This window comes from Talaromyces proteolyticus (genome assembly GCF_021365285.1).
Source record: "Talaromyces proteolyticus strain PMI_201 chromosome Unknown BGW36scaffold_11, whole genome shotgun sequence".
Lineage (NCBI taxonomy): Eukaryota > Fungi > Ascomycota > Eurotiomycetes > Eurotiales > Trichocomaceae > Talaromyces > Talaromyces proteolyticus.
Genome location: NW_025764287.1, coordinates 1,738,543 through 1,766,155, shown reverse-complemented (window position 1 = coordinate 1,766,155; position 27,613 = coordinate 1,738,543). Strand labels below are relative to the sequence as shown.

General features: G+C 49.0%; 12 protein-coding genes across 12 annotated transcripts; 5 read left to right on the top strand and 7 right to left on the bottom strand.

Moving 5' to 3' along the window:
• The first annotated feature begins 131 nt into the window (after positions 1 to 131).
• BGW36DRAFT_387588 (uncharacterized protein) lies at positions 132 to 2,059 on the top strand. The gene is made up of 2 exons (XM_046217139.1): positions 132 to 416; positions 466 to 2,059. Exons 1-2 carry the CDS (start codon positions 289 to 291, stop codon positions 1,682 to 1,684), a joined length of 1,347 nt encoding a protein of 448 aa, XP_046068424.1. The 5' UTR covers positions 132 to 288; the 3' UTR covers positions 1,685 to 2,059.
• A 921-nt stretch (positions 2,060 to 2,980) lies between these two features.
• On the top strand, positions 2,981 to 4,065 carry BGW36DRAFT_431636 (alcohol dehydrogenase; the record flags this gene model as incomplete). Its single annotated transcript, XM_046221010.1, has 2 exons — positions 2,981 to 3,013; positions 3,067 to 4,065. 2 exons carry the CDS (start codon positions 2,981 to 2,983, stop codon positions 4,063 to 4,065), a joined length of 1,032 nt encoding a protein of 343 aa, XP_046068423.1.
• A 755-nt stretch (positions 4,066 to 4,820) lies between these two features.
• On the bottom strand, positions 4,821 to 5,313 carry BGW36DRAFT_303515 (putative L-PSP endoribonuclease family protein; the record flags this gene model as incomplete). Its single annotated transcript, XM_046211885.1, has 3 exons — positions 4,821 to 5,144; positions 5,202 to 5,215; positions 5,280 to 5,313. The coding sequence occupies 3 exons, from the start codon at positions 5,311 to 5,313 to the stop codon at positions 4,821 to 4,823; spliced, it is 372 nt and encodes a 123-aa protein (XP_046068422.1).
• Positions 5,314 to 5,706: 393 nt separating this feature from the next.
• On the bottom strand, positions 5,707 to 7,401 carry BGW36DRAFT_303854 (uncharacterized protein; the record flags this gene model as incomplete). The annotated part of the gene is made up of 2 exons (XM_046211922.1): positions 5,707 to 7,053; positions 7,252 to 7,401. 2 exons carry the CDS (start codon positions 7,399 to 7,401, stop codon positions 5,707 to 5,709), a joined length of 1,497 nt encoding a protein of 498 aa, XP_046068421.1.
• A 331-nt stretch (positions 7,402 to 7,732) lies between these two features.
• On the bottom strand, positions 7,733 to 8,980 carry BGW36DRAFT_387581 (adenine phosphoribosyltransferase 1). Its single transcript, XM_046217138.1, has 2 exons — positions 8,434 to 8,980; positions 7,733 to 8,339 (listed from the first exon to the last, which is right to left on the bottom strand). Exons 1-2 carry the CDS (start codon positions 8,909 to 8,911, stop codon positions 8,185 to 8,187), a joined length of 633 nt encoding a protein of 210 aa, XP_046068420.1. The 5' UTR covers positions 8,912 to 8,980; the 3' UTR covers positions 7,733 to 8,184.
• A 1,785-nt stretch (positions 8,981 to 10,765) lies between these two features.
• On the bottom strand, positions 10,766 to 14,319 carry BGW36DRAFT_303287 (glycosyl hydrolase family 47-domain-containing protein; the record flags this gene model as incomplete). The annotated part of the gene is made up of 4 exons (XM_046211865.1): positions 10,766 to 13,069; positions 13,121 to 13,674; positions 13,740 to 14,110; positions 14,189 to 14,319. The coding sequence occupies 4 exons, from the start codon at positions 14,317 to 14,319 to the stop codon at positions 10,766 to 10,768; spliced, it is 3,360 nt and encodes a 1,119-aa protein (XP_046068419.1).
• A 487-nt stretch (positions 14,320 to 14,806) lies between these two features.
• BGW36DRAFT_303708 (uncharacterized protein) lies at positions 14,807 to 15,647 on the bottom strand (the record flags this gene model as incomplete). Its single annotated transcript, XM_046211905.1, has 3 exons — positions 14,807 to 14,998; positions 15,051 to 15,373; positions 15,422 to 15,647. 3 exons carry the CDS (start codon positions 15,645 to 15,647, stop codon positions 14,807 to 14,809), a joined length of 741 nt encoding a protein of 246 aa, XP_046068418.1.
• Positions 15,648 to 17,375: 1,728 nt separating this feature from the next.
• BGW36DRAFT_431630 (putative U5 snRNP complex subunit) lies at positions 17,376 to 18,702 on the bottom strand (the record flags this gene model as incomplete). Its single annotated transcript, XM_046221009.1, has 5 exons — positions 17,376 to 17,428; positions 17,482 to 18,237; positions 18,291 to 18,371; positions 18,428 to 18,473; positions 18,562 to 18,702. The coding sequence occupies 5 exons, from the start codon at positions 18,700 to 18,702 to the stop codon at positions 17,376 to 17,378; spliced, it is 1,077 nt and encodes a 358-aa protein (XP_046068417.1).
• Positions 18,703 to 18,925: 223 nt separating this feature from the next.
• BGW36DRAFT_348753 (putative TRAPP complex component Bet3) lies at positions 18,926 to 19,986 on the top strand. The gene is made up of 5 exons (XM_046213274.1): positions 18,926 to 19,081; positions 19,136 to 19,144; positions 19,246 to 19,465; positions 19,529 to 19,720; positions 19,795 to 19,986. The coding sequence occupies exons 1-5, from the start codon at positions 19,044 to 19,046 to the stop codon at positions 19,912 to 19,914; spliced, it is 579 nt and encodes a 192-aa protein (XP_046068416.1). The 5' UTR covers positions 18,926 to 19,043; the 3' UTR covers positions 19,915 to 19,986.
• Positions 19,987 to 20,382: 396 nt separating this feature from the next.
• Positions 20,383 to 21,324, top strand: BGW36DRAFT_45910 (uncharacterized protein). The gene is made up of 2 exons (XM_046222035.1): positions 20,383 to 20,437; positions 20,542 to 21,324. The coding sequence occupies exon 2, from the start codon at positions 20,586 to 20,588 to the stop codon at positions 21,060 to 21,062; it is 477 nt and encodes a 158-aa protein (XP_046068415.1). The 5' UTR covers positions 20,383 to 20,437; positions 20,542 to 20,585; the 3' UTR covers positions 21,063 to 21,324.
• A 262-nt stretch (positions 21,325 to 21,586) lies between these two features.
• On the top strand, positions 21,587 to 24,082 carry BGW36DRAFT_363407 (uncharacterized protein; the record flags this gene model as incomplete). Its single annotated transcript, XM_046214462.1, has 5 exons — positions 21,587 to 22,060; positions 22,114 to 22,268; positions 22,335 to 23,559; positions 23,613 to 23,858; positions 23,915 to 24,082. The coding sequence occupies 5 exons, from the start codon at positions 21,587 to 21,589 to the stop codon at positions 24,080 to 24,082; spliced, it is 2,268 nt and encodes a 755-aa protein (XP_046068414.1).
• Positions 24,083 to 25,688: 1,606 nt separating this feature from the next.
• BGW36DRAFT_45774 (uncharacterized protein) lies at positions 25,689 to 27,222 on the bottom strand. The gene is made up of 3 exons (XM_046221989.1): positions 27,000 to 27,222; positions 26,754 to 26,943; positions 25,689 to 26,691 (listed from the first exon to the last, which is right to left on the bottom strand). Exons 2-3 carry the CDS (start codon positions 26,845 to 26,847, stop codon positions 25,772 to 25,774), a joined length of 1,014 nt encoding a protein of 337 aa, XP_046068413.1. The 5' UTR covers positions 26,848 to 26,943; positions 27,000 to 27,222; the 3' UTR covers positions 25,689 to 25,771.
• Between the last annotated feature and the right edge of the window lie 391 nt (positions 27,223 to 27,613).

Below are 27,613 nucleotides of genomic sequence, written 5' to 3'. Positions count from 1 at the left end.
TCTGGGCGCTGCTTACCCTGCACCGTCCTTGTCGCGCGCCGTCGGGAAGCCACAAGTGCCGACCCAGGCGAGCCTGGACAAGTCAGGCCCGCGCACGAGGTTCCTATGATTCTTCTAGCATTATTATTATTCGTGTACTTACTAGCATAGATATATCCTACGCCCGCTGTCGATCTTCGCCGCATTTCCCTCCTCCCTCGACCACCTCGTCCTCTTCTCTTCCTCCTCACCACCACCTCGCTCGCCGCTTCCTTCCATCTGGATGCTCTTGCGCCTGCCAATTGCACCATGAAAACCTCCATTCCCTCCGACGTGTGGGAGAAGAAGAAGGCCCTGATTGCTCGCTTGTACAAAGACGAGGAGTGGCCGCTGAAGCAGGTCATCAAGCAGATCCGCACCGAGGACTTCAACCCGAGGTATATCCAAACGCCTTCTCGTATTGGAATGTATTGTTAATAGTACCAGTGAAACCCAGCTGCGCAGCCGCCTGAAGAAATGGAGGGTCACCAAGCCGTCTCGCCAGACCCGCAAGAAACCCGTCGATGGCCAGCCCGATATCGACGACGATGAGGATGACGTGCCGGAGGAGATGTCCCCTGTGGAAACAAAGAATGTCACGCTGCCAACGCCAACTTCGCTATCGCAGCCGCAACAAATGTCCCATGTAGATGGTCATGGTCACGGTCATCCCCATGCACATTCACATGCTCAACAGAGCAATCGAGACTGGTACTCGGCAGAGACCTGGCAGCAACAACTGCCACCACCACCACAACAACAACAATCGCAACCAGAGTCGATCGCACAAACGGTTGTCATTGCTCCTTCTGCGGAGCAGTCAGAGGTCGCTGTCACGCCAACATGGCCGGCTCCCGTGTCGACTTCTCCACAACTGAGCTTGACAACCGAGCGTCACCCTCAAATGGTTCCGCCACAGAATACCGGCAGTCAGATCAGTACCCCGGTCATATCACATTTTCCTAGCCACGGTCTTCCCGCCTCGTACGAGCTTTCTCAGCAGTCTCCCCAGAGTAACCTTCCTGCCAACACTCATATGGTATCGCCGAGCTATGTCGCTCCTTACCCGATGGCTCCCCTTACATATCCTCAACCAGCACCACCGTCGACAATACAGTGGCCGATGGCAAACGATTACATCGAGCCCGATGTTAGCCCGTCGACAATGAGCATGCCACAGTCAAATTGGTATGCTGCTCAATACGAAACACCAAACGGGCCATCTACCGTCTATTACCCGCGCGCCATCAACCCGGTTTCCAACAATTACGGTCAAGTTGTACAGCCAATGGCTCCTCAGGACATGAGTGCCTATCAACAACAGTCCATGGTTAGCTATCAAGGATTCGACGAGGCAGTTCCAGTCCGCCCATGGAGGCGTGCAACGTCCTCACACTACAACCCCGACGCAGCACCGGGACACGTTCGCGTAGACCGCCAAGGTCGCCAGCGTAAACAAGTCGCGGACCGAAAACGCAAGGACTCGGCGGTGGAAGGAGTCAACATGGTTTCTCAGCAAATGCAGTCGATCCAATCGATGCATCCAGCTATACAATCGGCCATGCCTCCCCAGTATATTCCAGCGGGGCACCACTCGATGGCCCCGCAAGATATATACGCCTATGCAGGCCACGAGCAATTATTACAACGGCCAGTCGGCCATTGATATTGTTCTAACTGTATAGCATACTGTTATTTTTGCATATATGATAGGCGCATGGGAGGGAATTCGAGTACTTTACAACAACTACGAAGGCCATCATCATGGCTGTATTGGGCTTTTGTCTATTCGGCATACCTGTTTATATACCCATTCAATTGTTTCTGCAATGCAGCGTTGCCGGAGTCGGAGGCATTTTTCAATGTATAGTTATTATATTTGGGTTGATTAATTGTTTATGGTTATTGGTTATTGCTTGGTGGTGATTTAAGTACCATTTTGGGAAAATAGGCCGGTGCACTGGTTTATATTTGGTGTATATTGGAGGATATATCTTGACTCTGAAAATACATAATCTAACTATTACATTTCAACTACAAATATCTTTAGCAGCACATGGAATTCTAATAATTCTAAACGCAGATCGACACAAACACGTGGCTCGATACGCCCAGACACAAAACAGATAGTATTACTCCGTAGCCTCATCCTACCTCCTAAAACGTAATGAATTCTATGACCAACATGTGCCCGGGCCCCTACGAGTACCGTCGACGTAGTACAACTAGACTACTAGTAATAAGTAGTAAATGATCGCCGACATCCCCTGAGGCCTAAGCCCTTTCTCGAACTCACCAATCCGGAAATTTTCCCCTTTTCCTTCTCGAAAGGCTAACAGTCGATAATGATATACTTTAATTTTTTAAGCCCTCGCGTGACTCAGGAACTCAGACTTTATATTGTCAGACTATTGGAGTGCTAAACAGGACTATTTGTTTGGAACCACAGGCCACGAGGGACACTGCTCCGTGATTATTATTATCTGAGCTGAACTCAGCTGGTAGGGAGATATTATTCCGTATTTGTCATAACTGGATGCCCTATGATGATAATCAAAAAATATCTGGCCTGCCCAGGCTGAAGGGTGTATGACAATATCAATTGATGTAGGGGCCAGGCGATTTTTTGATGGTGGTCTGTTTTGGCCCCTGCTTCTAATTCTATGCATTATGCATATAGAAATGGATGATGCATGAGTTGGCAGAACTGTGAACTGACTATGGTATTCATATTCATACACATGCATACTGTTAGTATACTTAGTAATGTTGTGGTGAGCATATATACATTTATATTGGTGTAGATTAGAGTAGCCGACCAGCCGAGGTTATTTCCCCATTCGGTGCTCTTCCCCACTGAACAACGTTCTGCGGAGATACACTCCGTTGACATCAACACAACACATCAAATATATCAATATTGGACAGGTTTACATTGTGATATATCGAGTGATTCAACAACATGCGTGCCATCCAACTCGCCGAATATGTCAAGGTACGTATCCTTCATTTCAACCTGGAATAATATGCTAATATCAATTGATGTAGGGCCCTCTGGACCTCAAAATCAGCGAATTGCCCACGCCAACGCCCTCGCCAGACAAATACCTAATCGAAATCCACTCGGCCGGCACCAACTTCTTCGACCTGCTACAAATCCAGGGCAAATACCAACACCAGCCGGCCTTCCCATGGATCTCCGGCATGGAATTCGCCGGCACAATTCTCGCCGTGCCCACAGCCTCAAAGTCACAACCCCGATTCAAGCCTGGCGATAGAGTGTTTGGCGCATCTCAAGGCGCGTATGCCACGCACACCCTCGCGCATGAACTCTCCCTCTTCCCCGTCCCCGCCGGCTGGAGCTTTGAAGACGCCGCGGGTCTGTTTGTGACCGCACCCACGTCCTACGGCGGCCTGGTCACGCGCGCAAATGTGCAGCCGGGGGATTGGGTTCTTGTGCACGCAGCAGCGGGCGGCGTGGGACTCGCCGCCGTACAAATCGCCAAGGCGAAAGGCGCGACGGTCATTGCGACCGCGGGGACGGCACGGAAGCGGCAGATCGCGCAGGAATTTGGCGCGGATTATGCGATTGATTACCGCGATAAAAACTGGCCTGAGGAGGTCAAGAAGATCTGTCAAGCGCAGCGGACGGGCAACGGGAAGGCCGGCGTGGATATTGTGTATGACCCCGTGGGGATGATTGAACAGAGTCTGAAGTGTGTGGCGTGGAATGCGCGCTTGCTTGTGATTGGGTTTGCGGCGGGGAAGATCGAGAAGGTTGCGTTGAATAGAGTGTTGTTGAAGAATGTGAGTCTCGTGGGCTTGCATTGGGGTCAGTATGCGAATTTCGAGAAGGAGACGGTGGGAGTGGTCTGGAAGGGGATATTTGATTTGATTGCTCAGGGGAAGTTTAAGGGGATCTCGTTTAAGGATGAGAGTTTCGTGGGCTTGGAGAGTGTTCCGCAGGCCTTGAAGGCATTGGGGAGTCGCGATACATGGGGAAAGGTGGTTGTGAAAGTGGGAGGATCAGGGCAGAGTAAGCTGTGATATAAATATCCCATTTAAATCCTTGCATTTGTACGTGTTGTTGATGATTGATTCATATATATTGGTATTATGTATGTGTATTATGTAGTGCACAAGGAGTCACGCTCTCGTAACCAACTCAAGAACGACCAAAGAGTTACTCGAGTCCGCGAGGCAAGCATGAACTATGAAGGCCCTTATTGATCTTGCAACCCAACCAGCCTCTCAGCGAGAGACCAGCCCGGATCCAGCTCCAGTCGGTACATGCACAAGACGTGCCAGTGTAATGACTGTCCTTCGATTCCTCTTTCGTAGAAAAAGACTGAAGGGTCCGTAGAATCACCGTGTCATTACTATAAGCGCAGATGAGTGAGGTGCAGGACAGCTGGATCGGGGGAGTTGCGATTATTATCAGACGCAGTTCGATTGTTCGTAGTTGTGTTCATTGACTAGATGTTATCTCCTGTAGTTCAAGCATCATAAACTCGAAGTAGGCCATGGCTACATATATGTAGTATGCAATCGGTGCTGTAAGTATGTAAGTAATATGGTGTCGAAGGTTGTATGTAGGTGAAGGAAGTGTCGACGGAGGAACAGTTGAAATCTTTTCGCCGATATTTGTTTGTCTGGTCTAACCGCTTTTGTCGTTCACCACTGAATCTTGACTATCAACTCGACTGATATTTATATACTGAGCTAATTAACCACGCAGAGTTACAATAATAAGAAGAAGGTCATGGAATCAATTTATTCACCCACTAGCTACCTAACACATTTCACTCCAAAGCCACAACCTCAACCTCCACCGGCACACCCTTAGGCAACTGATAAACCGCCACACAGCTTCTCGCTGGCTTATGCGTGAAATGCTTCGCATACTCCTCATTCATCGCCGCAAAATTGGCCATATCAGTAAGAAACACCGTGACCTTGACGACCTTGGCGATGCTAGACCCTGCGGCCTCGAGCACCGCCGCGGCGTTCTTGATGCTCAGCGCTGTCTTCTCTTGGATCGTGGCGTTCTCGAGGATTGTGCCCGCTGCGTCGCATGGGATGCAGCCTGAGGCGAAGATAAGGCCATTGGCTTTGATGGCGTGGGACTGGTTACCGTTAGAGTAGAGTTAGGATTTTGAGGGGATATGGGAGGGGAAACGGACGTATGGACCGGCGGCTAGGGTTGAGAGGTGTTAGCGATTCCAAATATTAGAAGGGATGGAAGGAGGAATTGGGCTTACGAGGAGCAGCGTCCTTGGCAAAAACAGGGGTCATTCCAGCCATTGTGCGAGTGGGAGAAGGTGAAACAGGTTTGCACAAGAAAAATGAGGAGCGATAGACTGCTGGACGGCAAGAATTGGAGTATGGTAGTCTGCTGAAAAAGGCTGGTCTGGAGATTCGTAACATGTAGGCAGCATTGAAAGAGAGATGTTTAAATAAAGTGGGAGGTAGAAGACAGCTCAAGATGCTTTCCGCGGCGAATAGCTGCCCCGCATCGGAGAAGCAGCGCGGTTAAGGGCGGCCGGCTCTGCTCCTATATCGGATGTCAATATCATCTCTAGTCTAGACGCAGTACACTGAGTAGTGAGTACAGTGATAGTAAATTATTGGTATGTATTCATAATGTAGATCGCCAATACGCTAGCAAGTCAAATCGTGGTATATACATTATTCGGCCTCTGCACTAAGTTGTTGCATCAACGCTGCAGCGTCTTCCGCAGAATATCCGAAGAAGACAGGGCCATTGAAAACCATCTGAGCAGGCTTGGCCGCTGGCATGTTCAGCCCCTCGCTGGTCTTCTCTTGTTTTTGTGGAAGGGGGTCCTTGTTGGCACTACTGGACGCAGCGCGAGGCGCGCTGCTGTTTAAAACAGGCGGCGTCGGCTGGGTATCAGGTGATGATTGCATCAACGCTTTGTGATCGAAAGGACATTTGCCTCGTGGTCTTCCCGGAGTGGGCGACGAATCCTGTGGCTGCAATGATGAAGGCATCTCGCTGTCAGCAGCAAGATTTGGCGTGTCTTTCAACACCGAAACCTGCACCGGAGCAACCGGGCTGTTCATAGCGCTCAGAGGTTCGTGGGAAACAGGAACGGGAATACCCCAAGGACGACTAGGAGACTCGCCAACACGGATCTCACGTAGAGGACGTTCGAAGCGGCTGGTCCGGTCGGTTGGAGATTCCTCAGCCCCATCCTCTTCGACAGTACTCAGAGTTGCTGGATGCGGAGATTTGGAACTAACATCTTCAGCCCATTTCTCTACCCTTTCCTCCGGAGTAGAGCTGCTTCCGTTGTGTTCTGGATGTGGAAGAAGAGCCTTGTGTTTTGCACCAAGACCCTGTATCATGTTCACCAAGCTGCCATATTTAGCATCCATCTGCCTCATAGTCGCTCCATTCCTTTGGAACCGCGTTACGCATATTGCATGGCTTCTGGGAATCTCATGCTTGTGGTTCTCAAAGTATTGGGCGAGCTCCTCCGGAGAGTGGTCGTCCATGTACCTGATAGGACAACGAGCTGCCGCCGAGGACCTAGCCGAGACACCTGCACTAGACGCAAGCTCCGGTGCAAGATCAGCTTTGATAGGGTCAAATTCACATTTGTTAGTCGAGCTCTGCCCGTCTTGAGTGCCATTTACAGACTGATCGTTACCGACGAGTTTTGCAAACGGACACCTCAGACTGCCTCGCACGCCAGTGGTAGTAAAATCTCGTTCAATCAGAGACGGCCGTCGAGCCTTTTCAGCCACTATACACGGATTCGACCTAATCTCCGAGCCTGTGCCATTTGGAGTCGCCACCCCGGGTCTACAGCGGCTGACTCCAGCTACTACGACATCGAGCAGTTGATGTTGGATGTGCCCGACATCTCGCAGATGATCGACTACCTCTAGCGGTTTCAGGGACGGGTCCAGTTTCAGCCAGGATTGAGAATCACCAGGGCAGATTTGGGCTAGAACCTGTTCCTCGCCTTTTTGGAAGCCTCCGTCCACTCGGTCGGCTAATTTCTGATACTGTGTCCAGTTAGATTCTGTCCGACGAATATCGACATATAATGTAACAGGTGATGTGTAGACATCTCATCAGGTAATACATGCGAAAAAGTCACGGCTGCAAGCAGCTCACGATCTAGAGCTAATTGATAAAATTTTCTCATCATTTGGAGATGGTGCAAAACAAATAACAGGCAGAGAAAAGCGAAAGAGACATACCTCGTCATGAGCCAGCTGCACCTTGCGTCGCAAGTCCTGTTCTCTTAAGCTGAGTTGATAAGTAGTTACGAGGAGGGCATCCAGCGCCGAGACCAGCGTCTGAAGCTCCGTGTTCTGGCCGACGGTCTCGAGGACTCGGGCGGGAGACATAATAACATAATAAGATGGGCGGAGACTGAGGTGACAGGCAATGTCAGGACCCAGGAGGGTGACTGGCTTACATTGGGAGGAGCGGAGGAGTCAGACAGTAAGAGGCAGAAGCAGAGGCAGAGGCAGAGGCAGAGAGGCAGCTGGGAGGAAGGAAGAATGAATAAGCAACAGGCGACGCGGATAATTTCTGCGCCGCCCGGGCACGTGATGAGCTTGGCAGGCCTGCTCGGGTGGTGGGGCAATAATCAAGCAATTTCTACGGTTAGTTATGATATTGTGATATTGTGATATTTAGGTAATTAGATAATTAGATAATTAGGTATTTGGGTATTGGGGTATTTAGGTATTATGGTATGATATAAAGCACTTTTGTCCAGGCAACCTATATACAATCAATCGATTCTGCAGCAACAAATGCCAAGTGTCTATCGTATTAGAGCTGAAGCGTCCCTCAGCCAAAACCGCTGAGATGTAAACCAAGATAATCCTGAGTTTAGTATTAAGTAGAGATGAGAGATGAGCCACGGCCCAGAACCAAGCCTGGTTCTCGCCATCCGGTCGAATTGCTCAGACCATTCCAGAGTAGGGCGTGATGTCGTTATCTGGGTGGGGGGATGGTATGAGACTATTTATATTCACTAAATCGCCTCGGATCGAGTCCGCGCCGGTATTATGGAAAAACTGTCAACAAAACAGAATGGCGATCGGTTGCTATTGCTAATATCCATCGAGTGCCGAAACCAAGAAGCGCAAAGAGACGTAAAAAGGAAGACAGTCATGAACCTAGATTTTCTCCTCCTGGCCGTGTAGAAGAGTGAAGACAGGCGCTGGCAGCTTGTCTCTGCCCTTGAGGAAATCGAGTTCAAGGATAAAGACAAAGCCCAGAAGGTCTCCGCCCAGTTTCCTGACAAGATTTCCAGCAGCAGCGGCCGAGCCTCCTAAACATTGTTAGCAAACCAGCAATCTGGAGGTATATGTCGCCAGGGTAATGGGTGCCAGTAGGATAGGTTTAACTAAGAAGGAGGGAAGTACCTGTTGCGATAATGTCGTCCACCACCAACACTTTTTGGCCCTTCTTCACGGCATCTGCCTGCATCTGGAAAAAGTCCTGTCCATACTCCTTCTGATAGGCCTCGGTTTCGCAAGGGCCGGGCAGCTTCCCCTGCTTACGAACAGGAACGAAGCTGGCGCCTAGCCTCAAAGCCAGGCTGGGGCCGAAGAGGAAACCACGGGCATCGAGGCCGACGATGACGTCCGGTTTCTGGTGATAGGCTTCCGAGACGTGCAGTTCAAGTGACCGAATAAGAGCCTCGTGCAGGGAAGGGTCGGCGAATATGGGGAGGATGTCCTCGAACAGAATGCCTGGCGAGGGGAAGTCTGGGAACTGACGCAGACCTTGGCGGAGTCTTATCTTAAGACTGGCGAGTTCGGTGGCGCTGGAGGGATTGGAGGCGGGCTGTCCGGGCTCTTGGGCGGTGGTGGAGGCATTCTGAGAAGTCGACTGGGACATGCTGGAGGAGAGAAGAGAAAGAAGGGAAAGACAGGCAGGGAGTTGGCGAGAAATGCAGGATAAGAGAGGAGGGGAGGATGCGGCAAAAAAAAAATGAGGGACAGTAACAGTACTAATTTCTAGGTGATCCGTGTATTTACGGTACGGTATTATTCCGCCATTATCTATATATCTATATATCTATATACGTTTATATTTATCGGTTGGAAATATTTAAACACTAGATACAAGGCCGTGTCTTTTATATCATATTATACAGTGTGAATAAAATATGTGTAGTGTATTAATTTAGGTTGCGACGAGAACACAAGTAACGAGATTTACATTCTAAAGAATATATGTGAGCATGACAGGGGAGTATTACAGACACACCGCATCAGCGTTCACTGAGAGTTAATAAATAATAGAAGCACGCCATGGCCACCGGCGTATCTCTGAGTTGACACTGCCCCTCCACCAAGAAGCGCCCCTCCTATCAAGCAATCAACACGCAACGTGCCTCACTGGCTCCGCCGCGACGAATCAGCAGGCCTGGCTCTAACTGCTCTGAGTATTTGCTCGACAACAGTGGTCAGCCAGCCGCGCTAACATGTTGTATCAACAGTCAAACACCATTAATTATTATTGATATCATTGACTCACACCCTATCGATCGGCCCGTACCCGGCTCGGCCTGTCTGGACCGGGAGCCTGCCTGGCGATGTCTTGCTTGTGTGCCTCATCCCCGTCGCCGCGAGAGTCTAGATCCATCCTCGCAAGGTCGCGGACCACTCACCACCGTGAGACTGCCTGACTCGATGCATTAGGCAATGATCTGGCTGGCGAACGGCGAAACAGCGAAAGGCGAACGGTAAGGAATCGGATAAGCAGTACTCCAAGTCTAGAGTCTAGAGTCGAGAGTCTCACCTACCTTCCGCGGTTGGGGTGGGTGGGCTTGCGAACGAACCTCTATCAAACCCGATTCAATCACTGTTGCTATCTCGAGGCTGGGAGATAAGTTAGCCGTTCGCCGCCAGACAGCTCAACTCGGCCAGCGCATGCTGCCCACCTACGCGCAGACTATGAAATAGACTCATAAAATCAGCAACGATGTGTGATCTGCACGGCCGTGATACATCACCATCTCCTTCGAGAAACACGTTATCGCCTTACGCCATCCATTAGCAGCCGTTGACGCAATCGTGCAATATTCCTCAGCAGAATATGTAATTATAATTATAAATATAATTATCATTACATGTACATGTAGTAACCTTCTTCCTATGACTAACAAACACACAACCTTTCAGCCAGCCCACTTTTGTCGTGTCTAATAATATCCAGCTGCGTCACCGTTTCAAGGAACGTTGCGCTGTGACACCATACCAATCAAGCGACTGCACGTTTCCGGCTGTCGTATCACCTTATCAAGGCCTTTGCCTTTTCAACTACTTATGTAAAAGTCCATTACGATACAAGCATCTGCCCCTCCTCAACGAAGAAAAAGCAATCTTCTGTAGTACAAATAGATGATCACCAGCCCAATCGCGCCTAGTCAATCTGCACGCTGCACAGACGGGCCATTTGGGAATGAAATCGTGGGATCGGAGTGAGATATCGTGTGTACCCCGCAAAAGATTAATTAATATTTAATATGAATGTTGGTTATGCGGCTGGGCTGCAGGTGTAGATCCTGGTACGTATCCTTGTCAGCACATGTGTTTGATGATGATTGTCAAAATTGAATTTCAGACAGATACCTAGAAGTTGGAGAATAGTGTCGAATGAATAATTGATATAATACAACAATGAAACCATTTTAAACAGAGCCGCGCGTACATACGTAGGTAGCTATGGTACAGAAAATATGTATGTCTAAATCATATACAAATTAGCAATCGGGACCCCCTGGCTCTTCATCGCATATCTCCTTCTAATCCCCAGGCCCGTCGAATCCCTGAACAAGTTATACGTTTCCTCTCCCCCGCCAACCATAATCACACCCAGCGGATGCCGTCTCACAAACCCGCCCGTCGTGAACTGCGGTTCATCAAGGTGAGGGCGAACCAAAAACGGTTCTGACAGAATCGCCGCTTTGGGCTGCATCAGCCCCGGGTCGGTGGATGTAAACGGACGGTTGAGAATGTGGTAGTCGAGAAAAGAAGACGAGGTCGATGTGTCGGTCATCACTTCATTGTCGTGCTCTTCATACGAAACCAGGATGACGAGTTGCAGTCCCGACGTTCGTGAGTGAGGAAACGCGGGGATGTTTCGTATCTTGTCGGAGAAACTGCATCCGCCACGTTTGATGATGAGCACGTCGTACCTGCGTGGCACGTCTTTTGGGAGCTGGCCGTCGCAGAGCTCATCGGCGAGGTATATATTGGACCATGTGAGACGGTCGGTGGATCGTTTGCCGTTGTGGGAAAAGATAGTGGCGTCGGGGACTTCGGGGAGAGGGGCTGAGCCTAGTCCGATGGAATTGACGGCTGGGATTGTCATGCGGATTGCTCTGTTGCTGGGGGTTTCTTTCTGCGAGAGTAGCGGGTCTGCAGGGTGTTGTGCTTTTTCTGTAGATTCCTCCTGTATGATGGAGGAAACGTGGCTCACTAGAGAGGATAGAGCGGTCTTCATGCCTGACACGCGAGAAATTGCGTTTATAAGCTCCTCACTGGAGACCATGGCTGACGGGGTTGGTTTGTTCACCGTGGCTTCTTGCTGATGGTGAATGGTGATGTGGTCATTTGGAATAGCCATTGTAGCATTATCCATTGTTGGCATCTTTGGCTCGACGTCGATGACAATATCCAGCATAATGGAGTCTTGGACCCGTGCAAAGTTCGGATCATCAGAATCAAGCACTCCAAATGTCACCTCGCGCGATAAATATACCTTTTCATCTTTGCCAAGTGGTACGTTGTTGATTACCTGTATGCGAAATCCATCCGCAGACGCTGCTGGCCAAGTCTTGTCCGGATTGAGTGGTAAGTCTTGCACCATTCCGAGTCGCATGCCGCCTATTGCTTTCAGGAAAACGCCATCTCGTACTCTCTCCACTGACCCTGGTCCAAGTAGCATACCCGGGAGGTTTGGGAAGGATATATCGAGTGTAGGACGGATAGACATTGGTGCGCTGGTTGCGTTGTATGGTACTAATTCTGGGGGTAGAGTCCATGGGTAGAATGTATAGTTGGATGGAGAAAACAGATCGGAGACAGTCACACTTGCATAATCACGGGAGAATTCGACCAACGCGCCTCCCGTCTCTCGCTTTTCCATTAGATGCAAGCGTGCTAGACTCGCAGCATGGAATATATCCGAACGAGCTGCAGTTGAAGAAGAGCCAAGCGGCGGAAGGTGAGGAGCAATCTCACACATCCCAGTCGTACTACTTTTGTACTCGGCATGACTTCTTTTCTGTGTTGAAGTTTCCTTGGGAATAATCAGGGGATGACCTTCTGTGGTGAAGACAAATGGCGAGTCAATATTATTCAAAGGATGGTCCGAATCAAAAAGCAGATACATGTATTTTGCCGTTTCTCCCAAAAAGAAGCTTTCCATGCGGTCTTGAAGCTCCCCAGAGAGGACACTTTGAAGACCAGCCAAGCCACATCTCGTCCAGCAACGCCGTTTGATATCTCGCAGAACCATTTCTCCGACATGCAGATACCACGGATCCTTAGTCGCTCTGTACAGGTAGTACGTCGATTCAATGAATTCAGGACGTCCTCCCCACCAACCAAGTCCATTTTCTATGTTTCCAGTGACAACGTTCCAACGTTCTGGCAACCCTGCAAACCGAGTCCACAAGGCAGTAGCTAAAAGATGGATTTCAGTTGCTTCCTCAATCTTGCCAGCTAAGGTGAGGACACCAGGATAGAATGCACTCAAACTATCAATCCAGAATGCTCGCGTTGCGCCAGTCTGAATATCAGCTTGCACAAAGTGTGGATGTTGGTAACCCTGTCCACGATAGACATGATGTTTGATTGCATCCTGAGCATCTTCCCAGACTTGCAGATAGGCCTCAGGGTGATGATGGATTTCTTCAAGAGGGAGAAAATAATTGTCCATTGCACTCCAGCGATTACTTGGGTCAAATTCAGGCCGCTCACCGGACGATAAAAGAATATGTGATTTGAAGGCATATTCAAAGAAACTGTCAATTCCAGCGCCAATCTGTGAATTCATATTAGCGCACCTCACACGATACAAGGAGAGTTATCGTACACCAGAATATGGGGCTACCCATCCACCTGTCTCTGCATCAATACCAGCGCCAATCAGATCAATATCACTTCTTCTTAACCAAACAGCCCAAAAAGCTCGTTTGGCAAGATCTTCATAACGTCCATCACCAATCAATCGACTAAGCGTGGTGAGTTCTAAGAGGAGACTGCCAGCGCCGGCGCTGCACGTCTCAGTAATCTCTCGTGGCTGACTAAAACTTGAAGTCCGGTCGTTAGAATCGGCATTACCATCACTATCTGCTTTGTTCAGGGGGGAATTTTCGAAAAAAGGGACACCGTATCGAAGATTCACACGGGGATATGGAAGCCCGGTTGGTGTGTAGAATGCAGGAAGAATTCGGTCGGCCAGGTCTCGCGCAAGTCTCAATAGTTGACCATCGTACACGAAGCCATTTGACCAGCCAATGCCTTTTTGACCAGGTCCAAAAGAACCTTTGTCCCAAGCCCGCGCATATTCTCTGTTTTCTTCTGGAGGAGTATAACCTCTGATAGGTAGGTCGCCGACTGCAAAAAGATGAGCGCTGAGGAGACCGCCTTTAAGCATAAAAAAAAGACGTCAGCTCAAATTCTAAAATGATAACCATTTCAACAGCACTCACCTAGACCCCGTATAACAGTTTCAAAGACCTGCACTTTACTATCCAGATCAAACCCTCGCGCCCTTTCACCCTGCCCTGCCAGGCCCGGCGACCCATCTCCATACAGTCTGACAAAGTCGCGCACACCATTCTCAAAATAACCCCATGCCTTCGACCCCGACTCTTTACTAGACGCCAATATCCCTAGCGTCGACAAGCTGTCAATCAGTGTAAGAGAGTAATTACCCAGCACGTCATTCAATTCGATTTTCTCTGGATGTTCTCGGTCGCGGGTTAGAGAGCCACACGAAAGCGGTCGAAGCTCATCTTCAGGGAAGGCGTAATGCATATAGTTGTCGAAGCCGTGGTAGAATAGTTGCTCTGTTTCTTTCCTGTTGGAGCTTGTCAGCAGGGCCCCAGGTATGCCCGGTGGTGCGGTCTCGAATGGTACTGCAATTGGGATTAATTACCTTAGCTCATGTATCTGACCCTCTCTCATTGCCTGGACCTGGACCAGCCAGAGCGCCAGAATGACCATGTAGCTCAGACATATTGACGACAAGCCCGATGATAACTGCGGGCACTGACGTAGTGCGCGCATCGCCGACAGAGGATGGGTGGATCATCAGTCATTGGCTTTAGAGGTGTAGCATGGTGTTTGATGGGGAAACATCCATGGATCTTCATTCGAAGACTTTGGATTGTGAGCTGTAAGAGGAACGGCACGAGAAGTTACTTGTTTGGAATGTGGCGAGATCGGGTGTCCAGTACTAAGAGCGGATAAATTATTTTAGGCCAGATATCACTACTACAGTCCTAATTATTAATTTCTAGATCGACTTGCATTTTGAGTATACAAAGAATGTTTATTCTTGTACATAATTGTTCGTTTTCTTTACTGTTTATTGTTGAAAATTGCATTACTGTTCCATCGTTTATTCATTCGCAAGATTATTTACTATTTAATAGTTCCGACGCATAGCAGTTTCGATGCAGCGAGGAATGAGACCAGCAAAAATATCAATGCAAAATCGCAACTTTTAGCAAGTTCAATACAAAATAGATTCAACGCTTCCCTAGGATTGAACCTATGTTGTAAGCTCCTTTTGATGAGATACCGTTGATCTCGGTTGCGCTTCAATAACATAATCTACCCCGTTCTCAGAAATATAACTTGGCGGCCGATTAGCGGTATTTGGCTCTGGGGTTTCACTGCGATTGGCTTTGCGAGCCTTGGCTGCTTCCACTCGTTGCCAGTGAATCATATTTGGATCGATGCGCTAGATACAAATGTTAGTTTCTGACATTGACTAGTCTATGATCCAAACATACCACGCTATTGCGCCAGAGACCATAGGCTGGCGGTGGCGGTGTGACTTTTGTTTGACCGGGGCTGGTCTGGTCCTGTTCGGCGATTTCTTCGTCTCGAGCAAGGATGACGTGTATAGGTTCTGCAGGCTGAGCATATCCTCGGGGGCCGACGACACTGGGTACTCGATGAAGAGTGGTACCGTATCTTGCAAACCGAGTGGCAAGCATGCATGTACGTGCAACGGAATGACAGAAGACTATTGCGAGGATTATTATGAATAGGATGATTAGGACGTGAAACTGTTGGCCTTGAAACGTGTCGGAGGCCAGGGCGAATGCCAGATCTATAAATGTTAGATGCCGATGCATGTATTTTATGGGAAAGAACGTACACATAGCTATCGTCGAAATAAGAAGAAACCCTAATATCACGGAAATCACCAGATGTTTGCGGACTGCCGGGTCTTTCAAAGCCTTCCGGTAAGACCTTCTCACGCGGTTGGAGGCATTTCGTTTCCTCGCAGGTTCTCGAATCCATGCAGTAACCTCTGGTCTCCGTCGCGTTCTATTTGATGAACTCGTAGAAGGAAGTGAGTTGGCTGTGCTGTCTGTCTGCATGGACGTATCATGTTGGCTAGATGATGGCTCCGGAACAAGCATGATGACATCCTCGGAGGATTGCCCGATCCTCTTATTTGGTATCCCAAAGAGACGTAGTGGTAATCGACTAATCTTCTGTTTCAGCCTTGGTTGCTTAGAAAAGACAGGAGATGTGTGTGTTTGCGAGCTGTTTGCCTCGAAGTCCGACGTGAAGGCTGAATAAGATTCATGAGCGCTGTGCTCAGTTGCCGCAGTATGCGAAGAGGTAGAAGGAAGTTCCATTATTAATGACTATTTCTGATGCTGTAATATAAGGGTATCGTATAAATATCGCTGAAATAAGAAATGTAGCAAGGGTTGTTTGGATTTGGAGTGTATGTTGTAGGACAGTGATGTCAGGAGAAGAACACGACGAGTTCTTATGCTATATGTTATTCGTATCGAATGGCGAGATACCGTGACTGTGGAGTGACACAACGATAGGCTGTCTGCAATGCATTGGATGGAAGCAATGGCGGCGACAAGAAGCAGGACAAGGTACAGAACTCGCGGACTGTCCAGCAGTTTGACGAGCTTTGTAGCAACAAATAAGAGTAGTGAGCGACGATGGTTTATAGTCACAGTACAGGACGGGCGGAAAAGCACGGCATGGCAGAGACGTCAAAAGCCATGGATGGCCTGACAATCGAGGCCGGGTGGTGAAGCACAGGGAACTTCATCGCTGCACACCTCCCCTGATCATTGCTCCTCCTCCATCTCCGCCCAGAGCTAGGGTCTCAGGCTAGGCCGGACACAGTCAAGGCTGGGAGCTTCTTTTTGCCTGCCGGGATCGCGCCACGAAGCAGGGGCTGCAGACGCCGGACGCAGATTGCTTGACAATGTTTAGCGATTGGCCATGGCTTCCAGGAGATCGGCAGAGCACCTGGTCTCCCCCGTCTCCCCCCAAGTCCTAACTCTCGCCTGGCTCCCTGTTGAGCCTTGACTTAGGAGATGTCGATAACTGAATGCGACCTCGGAGAGCTGCAGTGTTCTACATGATAACAGACAACACAGCACGACTATGCATTAGCATGAGTGTGAGCAGCAAACGCAGAGCGCATCCAGCTTACGCACGCAGAGATAACAGTGGCGCCGTGAGGCTGGAGACTCTTGCTAGTCCTACTATTTAGCACGCAGCAAGACTAGCCGGATTAGCTGCAACTAGGGAGTATCCGTGCTACAGCTACTCCTGTTTCGGGTGTGCGGCACCATTTTTCGGCAAGCCTTTTCTATCCAATAATTGATAACATTAATTCCTTTCTTTGTATCGCCCTAGTGCCGATTCCATATCATCTACTGGTGTTGCGCCGCCTCGCGTGATTATGCGAAGTCTCAGATGCAACAGACGAGTATCAAGTCAGATAATCAATGCAAATAGATATGGTATCATGGGCACATATGAAACCCGGGGTTCATTTAATATTGTACAACTCCCGCTCCCCTTTTCAAAAATCACGGTCCAAAAAAATCGCCGGTTTGAAGTAGTAATACAGGAGCGGCGACTCCTACACCCCTGGCGAGCCTGACAAGGTCTCCCCTTATAATGTCTCGCCTTCGGTGCCCTTTACGTTCTCGGTTCCAGTGGTGATGCTCTAATAGTGTCTTTTCAACTGCATTGCATCAAAGTGTGACGGCGCAGGAACTAGTTAAATGTATCTTGTTTTGATCTGTAGAGACGTGCGATGCGGATGCGTAGTATGAATGCGATTACTTTCCGAGTTCTCCCAACATAATATTTTTATCAGATGAGCCAGAGACAACTGTGTACTTTGTCAGCTAAAAGCCGTGTGCGAAGAACATGCCATAGACTTACTGATAGGCTCATCGTTTGGAGAGAAGCGAACATCGTTTACGGAACCCTTGTGTCCGGGAAGTTTGTAAAGGAGCTTGCCAGACTTCGAGTCCCAGACCACAACGCTGCGGTCTCCGCTGCCAGCTGCAATCTTTACTCCCTTGGGATCCCAGCTGGCCCGAATAAGGTTCTTTTCCAATCCCACGGGTGCGCCATCAAACGTCCGAATATGGCGATCGGCAGGGGCAAAGGGTCGAATATCCCAAGTGCGAACAGTAGAATCATGAGAATTGGATAGCAGAGACTGTGAATCGGGTGATATTTCAAGGGATGTGACAGTGTCGTTGTGACCGACGAGCGTGTACACCACTGCCTTTTTGCGGATATCCCAGACCTTGATATCGTTGTCGATTCCTCCAGTGAAAATCTCATTTCCAGCTTCAGATAGCGCGATAGCTGTAACCGGGAAGTCTGTTTCGACAAAATCAAGAGCCTCCTTTTGTCTTGGATCCCAAATCCCGATATAGCCATCATCGCTGCCGCTAACAAGCAGCTCCTGGCCACGCTTGCTAATGTCTAAGCAATTTATAACTTCCTCGTGACCCACGTGTCTTCGTATCCGTTGGCCGCTTTCAAGATCCCAACTCGCTACAGTCATATCTGCCGAAGCCGAAAAAATTAGACGAGAGTCTCTTGACCATTGCAAATCCAACACAGCTCCCTTGTGCCCGTTGAGTACTCCGTAATTCTCGCATTGTTCGTAGGTTCGCCATAGCACTATACGAATCTCATTAGCTGGATAGCAGCTTGGAAGATTATCCAGAACTCACTTATGCTACGGTCCATAGACCCAGAAGCGATACTTTGCGCTGTAGGATCGAATCGCGTTGCGAATATCTCCCCAGAATGGCCTTCTCACCGAGTCAGACCGGAAATCGCAAGGTCATAAGAGAGTCATGGAGCATACCTGTAAGCTCCATAATTGGAGCAGCGAGACCGCTGGTTCGGGGGATCTGCTAGCAAAATTAGCATTTCATAACCACGTTGATATTTGGTGGCGAGTGATGACTGTATTGAAGTAACAAAGAGGGCTATACATACAGCTTGTATGAGTGCATCGTTCTGGCTAGGCCGCAAAGAAATTGAAGTCGAATTCAGGTCGGTATTAGATTTTTGTCTTTTCACGACCAGCTGGCTGGAGGAGCCGAATGCCTCAGGAGCCGGGCGTTTCTCGCCGGACATGACGACTGTGTGATACTCCTCCTGATAGTATATTTGAAGGGGGAAAAAATGGCGTTGTGCACAGGAAATTCGAAGTGAGAAGTCAGTTTCGACGCGGTTGTGATCGCCTGGTAAAGCTTGCCGTGGTGGGCATCCAGAATCCAGATGCCCGCGTAGGCGCGCTAAACGCTTTATGGCGGCTATATCACGGACCTATCTTCGGCCATTTCCCCACACAAGATCTCGCAGATTCAACAACACGTCGAGTTCAAGCGCCTGCATTTATAATACGAGAAAAAGAAGAAGAAGAAGCATAGTGCTTGTCAGGACCTGAAGACTGCACCATTCTAATTACAAGAGAGATGTCGTCAACCACCAAAGCGGCCCGAATAGGGGAAGAGTAAGACCATTGTTGCGCCTAGCCTCCGTGGAATTGTTGCTAACTGCTTATTAGAATCTGGAAGTGAGTTCATTCCCACATTTCGAAGTTTACTATCGAACATCTCCTAGCAGAAATGCGATTCGAGTTTGATATGGTCCAGGATTCTAAATACGGTGATGCAGGACAAAAATCGACAAAGTGAATGCCGAGTTAGTGACTCTGACATATGGAACAATCGTCGCTCAATTATGCCAAGATTATGATGGAGATTATCACGAGGTCAATAAGCAATTAGACAAGATGGGATATAATATAGGCATGCGTCTGATTGAGGACTTTTTTGCCAAGTCGAACACCGGACGGTGCGCCAACTTCAGGGAGACTGCTGATATGATCTCGAAGGTATGTATAAACGGCTATGTCTGTTACTGAATATTTGGAATATACTGACTTTGATATGCGTAGGTCGGGTTCAAGATCTTCCTTAATATAACGCCCACTGTCACCAATTGGACAAGCGACAATAAACAATTTTCCCTGGTCTTCGATGAGAACCCCTTGGCAGACTTTGTCGAGCTGCCTGATGATGGGCGAGCGCAAGATGAGTTATGGTTCTCGAATATCCTCTGTGGCGTGCTACGAGGGGCTTTAGAAATGGTAAGACCGGTCACCTGGCATGCGTGCGCACAAGGTAGTGCGGAATCCAACATCTAATCTTCTCTACAAACTAGGTCCAAATGCAAGTTGAAGCACACTTTGTCAGCGACGTGCTGCGAGGCAACGACACAACTGAAATCCGGGTGTCGCTTGTGCGATATATCGAGGACGAAATGCCACCGGATGATGAGTAGGGATATTATCTCATGCAGCAGGAGGCGTGAGGCGTCTGGCGTTGTAGATATCAGTGATATTCCATATCGTATTCAATTCCTATTCAATTCCTTGATCATTTAGACTACCACTACTGCATCATTCAATCAGACAAATCAACCACCACTCTGAAACCAAAAGCTCGTCAGACACCGTCCGATTGGCATTTCCACCCACCAATTGAGGTCTATCGCTGTTCACCTTGCCACATCTCTCCCACCCTCCCCGCGCTGCACATGTCCAATCTGATACAGCTGTTGTGCAGAACAACAGCGAACTGGAAGGACAGTGCTACTCGTAAGGGTGCCGATCCACAGAAGCCGCTCCACGTGATGCGCTAGTCCCAGAGAGGCAAGGCCTACGCCCCGCCCGTCATTAGTTTGTTCTGAGAAGTGCGCAGCCAGCCCCTGGTGTATATTCATGACCGTACATTCTTCATAAATGTGTAAATGACATATATGATTGAGAGAGTAGTCGCTTCCTTTTCATTCGGAATTTAGCCTAGTAAGTTAGCAGCCCTCTAAGACAGTGTGCACGATCCCAAACGGCAGTCGGCCCCATATTGAGTCTGCATGCATGTAATGGTTAATTGCCAATCTGTATGTAAGTCATGTATGCGACGACGTCAGCCTAAGGCAGCAAGGCAGCGGCTATGCTGAAAAGTACGCGGGCGGCGCGCTCCCAGCCTCCTTTAGTGTGGCCCAAACGTTTTTCCGGCCCGGCCACCGCAGACGGCAGACCAATAGGCGCGGCGCCAGCAGCCAGAAGCGGCTTCTTTGCCCTGCAGTGCAGCGGCACTCCCGCCCAGGTATCGCCTTCCCTTCCCCCCCCAAATTCACTTATTCCATCCCGGCAGATCCACCACTTTCCACCTTTATCCTGCCTGCCCAACCTTCTTCGATCTGCCCTCTCTCTGTGTCTCGCTCTATCAGCCTGCCTCCATCTCAACCACCGGGGTGCAATTTACTTCCCTGAGGGCTCTCATTTGTTCACTTCTCTTCCCTTCACTCCGCCCTGTCGTGCTCGCTATTTTTGGCCCGCCGCTCAGCCCAGCCCAGCGTTGGTCGTCGATATCGGTCGGTGCTGTGCCACTAGTTATAGTTGGATTGCCTCCTGTCTCTTCTCTTAAGCGCCCGTTGCCGTATCCGGATCATCAACCAGCGTGCGCCTCGCGCTCTCTTTTCTCCCCTCTGGTCATTGACTGTCCACCTCGCAATCGTCCATCACGCTGCTGTGGTCTCCGTTCGTCGTCCCGCCTGGTGCTACGTCCCTTTCTCGTAACAATCCCGGGTCACCGCCTCGCCACCGCTCACCGAAACGCCTTTTTTCTCGCGTGATCTCCATTTGTCTTTGTGCTCTGGACCCCTCCTATCTACTACTACGTTGCGCTTGATATCCAGTTCCAGGTCAGCCAACGCATCCCTTCGCGACGCCTCGCCGTCTCCTTTGCGTTCTTGACGAACCGGCCCCCGAGGAGGAACCAACGACGCGACATCATTTATAAGACCATCGCCTCGGTCGCGCGACCCCATCAAACTCTCGGCCTCGACAATTCGGTGCTACGCATCACGCGTATTTTCGACACTTAAGCAGCCTGGCTACCATATCCTAGTTTTTATTTGAGCTAGAAGTGGCCCGCGTGGGCTCCTAGCCATGAATTCGATGAACATCGCTGGGATGGCCGGGATGAATCCCATGCCTGGTGGTCCTGTCGGGGGAGTCCCCATGATGAATAGTGGCTCAGCTGCTCCCCGCAATGAACCGCCGTCTTCTCAAGATCACCTATATATCCAACTGAACACCTGTATCTACGATTACTTCTTGAAGCGAGGCCAGTTCGAAGTGGCAAGAATGCTTCTGTCCGACGACAGCATCAAACTAGATACTGATCTCGAACCAAAAACCAGTCCCAACCATATGAACGGTGTCGACGGAGACACGTCGATGACCGATGGGAAAGACGAAAAAATCAAAATCCCTGACGAATTCCCCCGCCCCCGTGTCCCAATGGATAGCGGAAACTCTTTCTTATTCGAATGGTTTAGCCTGTTTTGGGATATTTTTGCTGCACAACGTAAAAGAGGCTCGTCGAATCCAATGGCCCAGCAATTTGTTCAACACACCCAGGTTGGTTGATCGGATGATTTACCCCAACTCCACTTGCTGACACCAACAATTAGAATCTGATGCGCTTGCGAGAACAAGCTAACCAACAGTTTTTACGTCAACCTCAGATAATGATGCAGAATCAAATGGCTAACCTTCGCCGCAATGGAATGCAACCAGTCAACCTGCAGAAGGCTGCCTTGCAGAACAATACTTCGACTGGAGGAATGTATGTCGCCTTTTCCAACTCTTCTTTACTTCCCGACTTGGTTTAGTTCTGATAAATGATTTTTAGGACCCCCCAACAAATGGCCCAATTCCAGAACAAGCAGATGCAGATGCAACGCGAGCAGTCGGATATGGACATGAATGGCCACCGGCCTCAGTCACCATCGTCGGCCGAAAATGCTCCCTCGCCTTCGAAACGACCTCGACTCGATGGCGCTCAAGCGGTAGCCCAGCAAATGACACCAAATGGTCGGGGACAGGGTCAAATGCCGGGTCAATTGAATCCGCAGGCAATGTTGATGCAGAATGGGATCAACCCAAGAGGAATGAATCCTGCGCAGTTCCAAGCCTTCCAGCAGTCAGGTCAAGCTGCGCAGCAAAAATCCATCCAGGTATATGCTCAGAATCTGGCTCTTCATCACTCGCACTCAGCAATGAATAATCAGGGTATCCCGAACGGCTTGATGAACACCGGCCTTATGCCGAACCAAAACGACATGTTATCGCAGATGCCTGATGGCCAGAGCCTTCAGATGATGAACGCTCAACTTTATAACGGTGAGATGGGCGGCGTTCGAGCCGGAATGGCGAATGCCGCCGGTCAAAGCGGCAATCACGCCCTTCAAGATTATCAAATGCAGTTAATGCTACTTGAGCAGCAAAACAAAAGACGCTTGATGATGGCGCGCCAGGAACAGGATAGCATGGCTCGCCCCGATGGTCAGCCCATGCCTGGCCAGCCCGGTCTACCTCCTGGTACCTCGCCACAGGGTAGTAGAGCGGGAACATCTCCAAACCCAAGCGAGCAAATCAAGCGAGGAACTCCGAAGATTCCTCAGTCAGGCCTTCCAGGCTCACCCAATGCTGGCGATTTACAGGGCCGTGGCTCTCCAGCGTCCATGAATTTCAACGGCGGTCAAATCCCTCCGGATATGAATAATGCATTCTTCATGAAGCCTGATGGCATGGTTGGTGGCCCTAATGGTATGCGGCCGCCTACGTCTAACCAAGGATTCAATCCTCAGATGGGCCAGGCTATGCAACCAGGGCCTAATCACCGCATGCCCGGTGGTAACTGGCAAGCAGCCCAGGGTCCTCAAGGCCAACAGATGATGCCTCAGCAATCGCCAGCTACTCAACCGGCTCCTACTCCGCAAGAGCGTAATGCAATGCCACCACCCTCTGCTCCCCCTGCTGGTGGCAAGCCTGCTTCTCCCTCACAGGCACCGCCGACTCCACAGCAGTCGAACAAGGCCGCGCCGAAGAAAAAGGACACTGAGAAGAACAGAAAGGTAAGTGACAACTTAGTACTCTTATATGTGGTCTATATTAAACATTCTTGTAGCGTCCTCCAAAGAAGGCCGCCGCCGCCGCGGCGAACGCAGCAGCTGCCACTCCCTCATCCGAGGCTGAGCCTCCCCCGACTCCTACCCCCTCTACACCTATTACTCCACAGCATCCTAATTCCTTCAATAAAAATGTGCCGAATGTTACAACGACCACCCAGCAACAGCCCACTTCAGCTCCTGCACCTCCAATGGTTCCACAGCAACCAGATCCCAACCCCGGATTTGGTGACCTCATGCCAGATGTAAGCATCTAACCATAAATTTTCTGATATAAATATAAAACTAACATGCATTCTAGCCATCTGGGTTCAATCTTGATTTCAGTGCTCTTGAAAATCCCGAAATTCTGGAGAATTTCGATTTTGACTCATTCCTAAACACTGATGGCGACACGGCCGGCTTCGGATTCGACCCGAGCATCAGCTACTCTGCAGACGGCGTAGAGACAGGCACCGATGGCTTGTGAACGGATCCCGAGGACATTTAATCATTATTTCTTGTTTTAAAATCCTTATACCCATATCTGAATCTGTACATCTCTTCTCTGCAGACCACTGGTCTCGCCCTTTTGCCTATTGGTTTGTCATCATCATTTTTGAACTGGCGCAATGTCTTGTGGGAGATGCTACGGCGGTGCCTGAGTATCGGAGGTGCTACGATATTTAGCATTATATGTCATACCCTGGCTTGTCTCCGTGGCTTTGGATATATTGTCTTTTATCTCTCTCATTTGTCTTGGTGATCCAGCGCCCGTTTCTACGAATTATTGATTTTCGCGCCTTCTTTCTTGTTCACCTACACCTGTACATCATTTGACCTATTGGCCTCGCCTTTTTTTCCTTTCCTCGCTTATTTATTTTACCTGTCTTGCTGTGTGCGTGTGTTGCGGACGTATGGTATGGGATGTGCGATGAATCAATCACTTACTTAGAATTTAGCTCCATTACCTTACCTAGCAGGCATGTTGAATCTTGATGTCGTCTTGCTTACTCCTCCTTTTTTCCCTTTCGCATTTCCCCTCATATCATCGCCATCTGCTGTCTGCTGTCTCCAGGCTGATAAAAAATGATTAGTCGATATCCCGGCTAACCAACGCTTCGATGATATTTTAAACGGATTGGGCTTTCTATTTGATGGATTTGGTTCGGGTTTTATTTACAATAACTTATTATATCATTCTACTTGTCTTGGTTTTTAAGGATAAGGATAAGATATTCCACCTTTTTCACTTTCTCTTTCTTTTTCTTTTTCGTGAGTATCAAGTATAGTAAGCAGGTATACGCTCTATTGATATTGGTAATGGTAATTGATTAGAGGGTTGGGGTTAATGTTGTATGGGCGTATGTATGGGTATGCTGAAGTTCCTACATAAATGAAATGTGCGGCGCGAAGGCGTTCAATGATCGCTGCTCCGCACGGTCCTCGGTGCAGGCCCAAAGTCGAGGCATGATCATTTTCTTTGTAACACTCCTACATCTGAGTCCGATTGACACCGTCTTGCACTCTAAGCCAGTATTTTGATCAATCCATATCCACCAGCCTGGTCTTTAATTTCAAATTCCAATGTTGCGTCTAGGGGCATCATAGTGGCTAGTTTCGACCGCAAAGTCTTGCCATTTTGGCGTAGAGAGGTGTATCATCATTGGGTAGGTCACGACAGCTCTGACAAAGTGCAGAAAAAAATAATATAAATCTTAGATGAAGACAGCTGCTCGATGTCCCGATTTTACAACCCTCATTAGTTTGGAAATAATTGAAGTTGCCGACATAATGGGATATACACAAAAGCTTTTAGAAATGCTATCCTATACATCATGTATTCATACAACTCATATCACAATTACACAGAGCCCTTCATCCCAGCATAGTAATCATATACCTAGTGGTACTACTACCATATTATCCCTAAAAAAAATCCATACATATCAGGCTCTTAGTGCCCATCCATCCAGGCCTGATTTAACACACCGGTATATACGACCGTTCTGAGATAACTGTTTGCACTCAAAGGTCCTGATGCCTCAGCCTTTACCATTGTTCACAAGTAGATCATGAGCATACGCGTCTGAAATTGAATGCGGCCTGTTACTCACCTTGGTCGTTTTATGTGCACTTGCGTGGAAGATGGTCATACTACCGTATATCCAGGTGGTTTTTAGCGTTTTGGACCCTGCGACTTCCCCAGAAGACTGGTGTCTACATGTATCCTCTGAAACGAACCCGGAAGAAGGGGATTGAGTTCCGGACGTTGTGGCTCCCCTAGAAGACTGGTGTCTACGTGTATCTTCTGAAACGAACCCGGAAGAAGGGGGTTGGGTTTCGGAAGTTGTGCTTCTCGAAGAGTAGTCTTCAATCGCTCAGTTGAACTTGCATTCAAATTATTATGTCCGAGACGTGGTGTTGCTTTCTTCCTGGGAATTAATCCCTCCAAATTCGAGCTGCTGTCTTTCCATCCCTTGGTTTTCGCCCATGTAGGGAGATTGCCCACCCTGGTATTTGAGGACGAGCTATTCTGGCTTGCTTCCATCCTTAGGCGAGCATCTACAATGTCACAATGCTCCTTGCAATAGCCGACAGAAGTCGTGGCTGGCTTTATACATTTAGGGAATACACAGCGTAGGACTGTGGGTGATATATTTCTTGCGTGAAGGTGTGTTCGGCATTTAAAGCAGAATAGGTCAAGCTGGAGAGGACTTTGTGAAGATCCTCCGATGCCTGAAACTTTTGTTTCGAGTCGAGAGAGATTTTTCAGTTCACGGTGATCTGGTGTAAAGGGGCTGAGCTCGCGATAGCACTTTTTGCAAAACTGCGGAAGATCTAATCGAGGCATCTTGTCTGCATCATCATATTTCTGGCATTTCGAGCAAAATAAAAGATGCTTGCGGACGCCTTGAGAAGGCTGTGGGGTGCCTGCAAGTATTGATTCGAGTTCAGAAGGCTTTTTTGGACCGATGCCGTATTCAAAAACGGGTTGGAGTTTGAGATGGCACGTTTTGCAGTACCCCGGATCCAATCCATAGTGATCACGATCGAGAAACGAGTACGGGCTAGCCATGTTAGAGACTTCCTGCGAAACTTAGTCCTGGTCAGCTTTGTTAAAATCAAGTCAGAATATCCGGATTAAGGTTGGAATGCACCAATAACACGAATCACAGATAGCTGCAGTGTAGGAGGATATAAGAAGGCACCTAGGCTTTTCGAGAGTTTATGTATCGTGTCAAAAGCGGGCATGGACTTCCTTATATACTGGTTAGGTGTGGCTGTGAAAAAGGCTCAAAGCCACTTGACAAGTGACGCAGGTGACGACGTGGTCCAATCTCATTTTAGCTTGAGAGCACCTATGAGGTATTTACCGAGTTGGGAAAGTACGATACAAAACATACGGGAGGTAGCCACGTATAGTTAGCCCAACCAGGCTGCTGAGCAAGTGATTTGATCAGAGCAAGAGCAACTATCATTCTTAGTGTTACGTAGCTCCACGTGGGAGGTCGAGGCGTAGAAGACCGAGCTAGCTCGGAAGGGATGCCGGCGAGTGTCAGCTAGGCCCATGGAGGGTAAGAAGGACGAGAGAAAGGAGAAAAGAAGTCGATGATTGGAAAGGAGAAGGGCTGACAGTCTGTATATCGTCAGCCACAGCGGTGGGGCGCGTGACAAACATGCCCAGGGTCAAAGTGGCGTACAGGCGCGCCATGCCCGATGTGGAGCACTAGCCGCATACGGAAAGACCACGACGTCATATTTCTTGGTCACGGCTATTTCCGAACCACCAACTCCAACAATAGCATCCAAATAGGCTTCTATATCAAGAAGATTGACGACTTCATCTACATCCTCTAGTTATCCTTCTCTAGAATATTTCAAGGGCTGGCGTAGGAGAGCACTGAATTCAAGTGCTTCCCGAACAGTGGAGATCTCAAGATGAACATCTTATAGCTGCACGTATCCTGTTTTTTGCTGAAACGATTTGTCTCGTGCCGAGCCATTACGGCCACGTTTC

Excerpts from the sequence above, each read along its gene's own strand:
- BGW36DRAFT_387588 (XM_046217139.1), top strand. The coding sequence starts at position 289 with ATGAAAACCTCCATTCCCTCCGACGTGTGGGAGAAGAAGAAGGCCCTG. Across the intron at positions 417-465 it reads ACCGAGGACTTCAACCCGAG|TGAAACCCAGCTGCGCAGCC; the intron begins GTATATCCAAAC and ends TAATAGTACCAG.
- BGW36DRAFT_387581 (XM_046217138.1), bottom strand. The coding sequence starts at position 8,911 with ATGTCCCAGTCGACTTCTCAGAATGCCTCCACCACCGCCCAAGAGCCC. Across the intron at positions 8,340-8,433 it reads GGACGACATTATCGCAACAG|GAGGCTCGGCCGCTGCTGCT; the intron begins GTACTTCCCTCC and ends AACAATGTTTAG.
- BGW36DRAFT_348753 (XM_046213274.1), top strand. The coding sequence starts at position 19,044 with ATGTCGTCAACCACCAAAGCGGCCCGAATAGGGGAAGA. Across the intron at positions 19,466-19,528 it reads CTGCTGATATGATCTCGAAG|GTCGGGTTCAAGATCTTCCT; the intron begins GTATGTATAAAC and ends TGATATGCGTAG. Across the intron at positions 19,721-19,794 it reads TACGAGGGGCTTTAGAAATG|GTCCAAATGCAAGTTGAAGC; the intron begins GTAAGACCGGTC and ends TCTACAAACTAG.
- BGW36DRAFT_45910 (XM_046222035.1), top strand. The coding sequence starts at position 20,586 with ATGCTGAAAAGTACGCGGGCGGCGCGCTCCCAGCCTCCTTTAGTGTGG.
- BGW36DRAFT_45774 (XM_046221989.1), bottom strand. The coding sequence starts at position 26,847 with ATGCCCGCTTTTGACACGATACATAAACTCTCGAAAAGCCTAGGTGCC. Across the intron at positions 26,692-26,753 it reads ATCTGTGATTCGTGTTATTG|TTTCGCAGGAAGTCTCTAAC; the intron begins GTGCATTCCAAC and ends ACCAGGACTAAG.